The 6,133-nt window shown below is 38.8% G+C and overlaps 1 protein-coding gene across 1 annotated transcript in view; it reads right to left on the bottom strand.

The window, feature by feature from the left end:
• Window positions 1-583: 583 nt before the first annotated feature.
• Window positions 584-6,133, bottom strand: part of Ccdc68 (coiled-coil domain containing 68) — a 42,068-nt gene continuing 36,518 nt past the window's right edge. Inside the window, exons 10-11 of the mRNA XM_052741488.1 lie at window positions 4,024-4,100; window positions 584-1,617 (exon numbers count right to left, since the gene is read on the bottom strand). Coding sequence (XP_052597448.1) covers window positions 1,560-1,617; window positions 4,024-4,100 — 135 coding nt within the window. The 3' untranslated portion in view covers window positions 584-1,559. The remainder of the gene's footprint in view (window positions 1,618-4,023; window positions 4,101-6,133) is intronic.

The raw sequence follows: 6,133 nt of genomic DNA, 5'->3' as shown, positions 1-6,133 counted from the left end.
AAGTATCTGGATGGATTTATAAATAGATCACTTTACCTCACCTGCACATGCCTTGAAATACTGAAAGGGTAACACATATTCTTTATGGCACATGGACAGAGAAGCATCTTTCCTGAGAGGATAACCAAAGGACTAAAGGAAAGTTTCCTTTTGAGTGACTATAATGGCTACTATTATGTCAACTTGACACCAGCTAGAGTCATCAGAGAGGAGGGAGCCTCAGTTGAGAACATGCCTCCCTAAGATCCGGCTGTAAAGCGTTTTCTTAATTAGTGATCAATGCAGGAGGACTCAGCACAAGTGGCTGGTCCTGATTCTATAAGAAAGCAGGCTGAGACCCAGTAGCTCTCTGTTTCTTCAACTGAAGCATGGTCTGCTTTCCTGAAAGTCAGTATTTCTACAATTACAGTTTGTTTTAATTCATAGCACTCAGAAACCTCACCTTAAATGAAGGCCGGCATCAGAATTTAAGCACACTGTCAGAAAAACACCTGGTGTAAAGTGGCAATTAATGAGGCAGTTCCACGTACTTTATCTGATCGTCAAAAGGGGTTTATTTCGAGTTAATTTACAACAAGCAAAGGCAGTTGGTTACAGGATCCAGGAGAGATGAGGCCCAGTCCAACAAGGTTCTCTGGAGAACTCTGATTTGGTGCACAGTACCAGCATCCAGCATCCAGGATCACGAGGTAGCCAAGAGAGTGAGCACATAAACATTCCAGGTCTTAAGGAGTCTCCCCTCGGCCATGGCCCAGGGTTGGGGGGGGCAGATACCTAGCAGTTACCTGCAGCCTACTAAGGGTGGTGCCTCAGGGGTAAAGCACAGACAACCACCCCTACACCAGGCAAACATTCCAGATCATAAATTGTGATTCTTCCTGGCTGTAGACAGCAACCATTGTTCCACTGAACTGTAATATTTACATTTTTATTGAGATATGTGGTAACAGCACTGTGTTCTATCCTTCTACCTAATTATTTTAGATAACATTTATATCAAGAAGAAAATAAGTAACAAAGTAAAATGCACCACTTGTATCATCTATGTGTTTATGTGTGAAGTTTTCCTCTAGAAATTGAACTTCTAAAGAACAATGATATGTGTCATAGTAAGATATTAATATATAAAGGCTAAATTAAAATACATCATCCATTCATACACATTGACATCCTTCTTTTCACATGTACATATAAAAACCACTTTCAAAGCTCAAATCTGAAAACTTTAAAAGAGGTGCTTTAGTAAAATATCTTAGTATATGGATCAGGTTTTATTTTATTTTTTAAGTTTAAAGTAGAATTCATCTTCCATCATAGGAAAGTACCTGGTTTCTTAACTTAAGCTTTGAAAATGAAAAAAAAAAAAAGTTTCTTCTCTCCAGCAGACATTTGTTGAATTGCCTGTAATATCACCTTCCTATAAATTGTATTGATGTACAATAAGTTACATTTAAATAAACACTGGCATGATGTCGTTTTAACTTGGGAGGTGAAACTGCATTTCAAGGAATAAATAAGATCCTCATAGTCCTTCTCCATCAAAGCTTCATCCAGCCTGTTCACTTCCGTAGCCTGATCAGCATCAGATAGGGAGAAGCACCTTCAGACTTGAATTCACTGCAGAAAAGACAATATACATTATCAGAGTGGTACAAGGTCTAGTCCAGTAATGCAATGACTATGCCATCATCATCCCCACCTCAACTGCCACCATACTGCAAAATCTGATCTCAGAGGTAGCCATTAATGTATCTATTCTGATGGAGTTCCCATGGGAGACAGTGAAATCACATTGGGAAGGCATTTATCATCAGCCATTTCAGCTAGGCTGAGTGGGGCAAGAATGAGGAGGCATGGGAGAAAGCATGCGTTAGAGTCTTTCCACTCAGTGGAACTACACAACAAAGTAAACTGAAAATGAGAAAACTCAGACATTTGCTCCTGAAGTGTGTAGCACTTCTGTGGGTTTCTTAGGGCCTGAACCTTCTCCCTTTCTGAGTGAGTCTAGTATTTAAAACTACACATTTGTGCTTATACACATACACACATATGCACACATCGATAAATGCATGCATGTGTTTTGTTTTGCAATATGGACCCTTATCTCAAGTAGATCACCTCTTGTATTCAGCAAGAGAAACAGCTCTATGCTTTAATGGTTCAGGGGTAAAAAAAATCTTGTGGGTATGTAGTGAGATATAGGATAGAACTAGATCTTGGGGGAAACATGATTGATTTGTCCAAACAAGTTTTAAATGTTACCTCCCTCAAATTATAATTCCATTTTATCTTGGAAAACCTAGGCTTAATTTACCAAACCATATTGCAATTACATTTTTAAAGCAGCTAGCCAATTCTATTTTGAAAAGGAAGATCAGACTTTATTCCCTCAACACAATAATATCTATTTCTTTAAAACAATGCAGAATGTCCAGTTTCAACATTTCAGTTAGGAAATTTCTCTTAGTTGACTTTTTTCTAAGTCATAGAAAGAAAACAAACTCTTTAAAAGTATACTCTTGAAGCTGGGCAATGGGTACAATCCCAGCACTTGGGAAGCAGAGGCAGGTGGATCTCTGTGAGTTTGAGGCAAGCCTGGTCTATAAAGTGAGTTCCAGGACAGCCAGCGCTGTTATACAGAGAAACCCTATCTTGAAAAATCAAGCCAAAACAACAACAACAAAAAAGTGTCATCTTGAGCTGTTTATTAATTGTAGCTAAAAGCCACCATCAAAGACCCTTCTCTCCAGCACACCTCTGTACCAGCCAGATTTGCAGCATTCAATTCAGAAATCATTGTAAAGAGAAATAGTCGGTGCTTCCTCCACAACCCCAAGCTGGTTCTGTTTCCTACAGGGTCCAAGCCACTTAACTGTGACATGAAGCTCACCAAATTCCAGAAGGCCACAGTTATGCAAGGAAGGGAATAGAACACTGGCCATCCTCCCTTCTCTAGGAAAGCCCATGTCCTCTTGGAGTGCCTCTAGGGCTTCCTTTCTTTGGAGAAGCTGCACTGCTAGTGACCAGCAAGTTTGAGAATTTAGCACCTGGAGATCTGAGAGGACTTGATTCAGAGTGGTTTCATCTCCACTCTCTAATTATGTACATCATTAGCAAACTGAATCATTGTCGCCAGGAGTTTTAAAGAGAGAGATGAATCTGTCTGAATTCCTAGACTGATGTTAATCATAGTGAGCCTGATTTTTCCACCTCAGGCCCTGTGCCCAAGAGTCTAAGAAAATGAGATTCTTCCCTGCAGGGACCAGACAGTGGAATTCAAAAGCAGCTACAACAGGAAGTTTTTAATCACTTTTTAAACGATTCGTGTAATTACAGGCTATGCTTTCTCTTAAGTGATCATTTCCTAAAGCTTATGGAAATGAGGTTCGAGCCCAGATTCAAATTCTGAATCAGCCAACAACAATAAATATCATACACAAAGAAATGTGTCTGGTTTTAAGTATCATTTTGATTGCTTTCTTGGGTCATCATCCCTGCTTGAAATCATCCATTTGGAGCTGGTAGTTTCTGAAGTTACATGTTCTTAGGAGTACAGAAAAAAAAAAAAAGAAATAGGAGGACTTGGTGGTTTCCTGGGAATATTTATAATCTATTTGATTGAGGATTGACAAGAAAATTTTAGTTAAGTACTAACAACTTGTGATTAGAACATCCATTAATGACACAAAGAACAGAGCAGCTGAGGAAGGAGAATGCAGGAAAAGTATGTATAATATTTGAAAAAAGTGCTAAAGTTAAGGTTGTCCTTGGTTTAAGGCAAAGAGGGGGGAAAGATATACAATGTATGCACTTACTTAGTAAGTGCTAATATATCCAATTTCAAGTAGGCAGTAGTGGATAAAATGAACAATTCTGATCAGTATTTGGGCAGTAGATGGTGTGGTGGTTAATATTCATCATGAACCTGATGGATTTAGAGCAACTTAGAAGACACACTTCTGAGGATGTCTCTCAAGACACAATTTAAGGTGGAAGATGGGGCTGAAGGGAAAAAGATCTTACCTAGTAGAAACAGCCTTAGATAGTGATGTCTTAGGAGTTTCAGTCCAATGTGCAACCTTGGTTTTCAGTTCCTTATTCTAAAAGTGGAAAGCAAAAGGCTGAGAGATCAGACAGCAAACCTGCGTATTGCCTACATCTTCAATGCTTCATCTCTACTCCCCACCTGCCTCACACCAACTGAGTAAGTTTGCTGTGCTTATTTTATTAGAATCAAGGAAAACAATATTAAATCCACCCTGAAAAGTACACAATGCATCAAGGGGCTAAAATATACCCTGCGATTCCTCCTTCCCAACTATTTGAGTTTACAGAGATTTCTTTACATGGGCAAATGAAAATAATCTTAGAGATACACATGATGCTGATTACATAATTATCTTTTTTATGCAACCACTTGATTATAAACCCTGTAAAAATAGGTTCAGTCTCTCCTTAATAGTTCATGGTGTCTTCATCTTCAAGTTTCTCCTTGAAAGTTGATATTCTTTATATCTATACTCCTGATAAAGATATCAGTCTTACCTCTATTATATAAGTACTATAATAAACAAAAAACATATGATCACATCTTCAATCTATTTGATAGGTATTATTATATAATTACATAACTCCGGGAGACAATACAACACCTGACAGCAGGTAAGAGAAAATGTTACCAGGTATAATTTCCAGTAGTGTCAGTCACCATCTGTGTGCTGTCATTTGGCTTACTTAGCTTCTGTATGTCTAATTTTGTCATCTATGTAGCAGATACCCCACAGGAGCACTTTCTTTCCAGGTTTGAAATGACATAAAGGTATAGAAATTACTCATTCAGACAGTCTCCATCACAGGTGTTAAGTCTTATAGACAACTAGTTGTTATAATAGTCTACTTAGCATTTTCATCCCGAAAAGATAATGTTCTGCTATGTTATGCAGCTTTCAGGGTGTATTTGTCTATCTATTTTCTATATTCTAAGAGAATGACTGCAGCAAACTTACTCCTAGTGAGACTGAAAGGTGCTGGTATAATTGTTTCACATATCTGGAACATGAAACTTTAAAAAGTGAAAGATCACCACCCATGTTGAGTTGCCAGTTGGCTGCAATGACAGGTCAGATGTCATTAAACTCAAGATTTTTCTAATCATACACATCTACAGAATTGAGCCCTACCCAGGGAGATAATTCCTTTCTAAGATGCCATATGCTACCAAACAAAACAAAAATCCATTGCCAGGTATGGGTTACATCTTCTCCAGCTGTTGGCCACTAGTATACCGTAGACCTCTCCCTCCAAAAAATTGCAATTATTGCCATTGCTCCTGGTAACTCTCCTGAACTTGGTGGTAAGATCCTGTTCCTGAAGACACCATATACCCGAGTTGTAGAACATGGAGAAACCTAGCAATGCTGACCTGGAAGCTTCATTCCTACTGCTTACTTTTCATGTGCTGGAAGGTGTTCTGTACTCCACTGAGGAAGAAAACAAATCAAGAGTTTTCCCTAGTTGTGAACCGTGGAAGCTACAATAACAACTGTCTTGATAAGATATGCTCATTGGTGTAATTGTGGCATAAATGTTATGGGAGCAACCAACCAGCTTCTGATCAGATTTAAAGTCCACTGCACAAGACGAAACTCATGCCTAATACTGTTAACTGGGGCAAGAACCCATGGATCAGTAGGTCATAGGTCCCAAAGGAAAATGTCCTACTATTACTCTGCTAAGTGAGCATAGTATTAAACTTCTCCCTATTTGTCATTACATCCATAGATTAGTACATCTCTCCATCATCATCAAAGAAGCTTGTTTTTGCAAAGATAGTGATCAACAGAGACTCATACCTAGTCAAAGTGCAGACAATAAGAAACTGTGGAGTGCTCATCCCTAAATGGGACATCTACCTCACACCTCTTTCCCACATGGCTCAGAGATCATCGCAGAAAGGGGTGAAGAAAGATTGTAAGAGCCAGAGGCAGTGAAGGACTGATGTGTAATAGGGCTTTCTAGAATGACAAGGACATTGTACATATAAACTCATGGCGGCTATGACTATATACATAATAACTGCATAAGATCTAGCCAATCAAAATACTAACATGGATTCGAGAGGGGCTCATGAAGT

This window comes from Peromyscus californicus, unplaced genomic scaffold (assembly GCF_007827085.1).
Source record: "Peromyscus californicus insignis strain IS unplaced genomic scaffold, ASM782708v3 Scaffold_17__1_contigs__length_78620276, whole genome shotgun sequence".
NCBI lineage: Eukaryota > Metazoa > Chordata > Mammalia > Rodentia > Cricetidae > Peromyscus > Peromyscus californicus.
The sequence above is the reverse complement of the archived record's forward strand: the minus strand, read 5'-3'. Positions and strand labels throughout refer to the sequence as shown.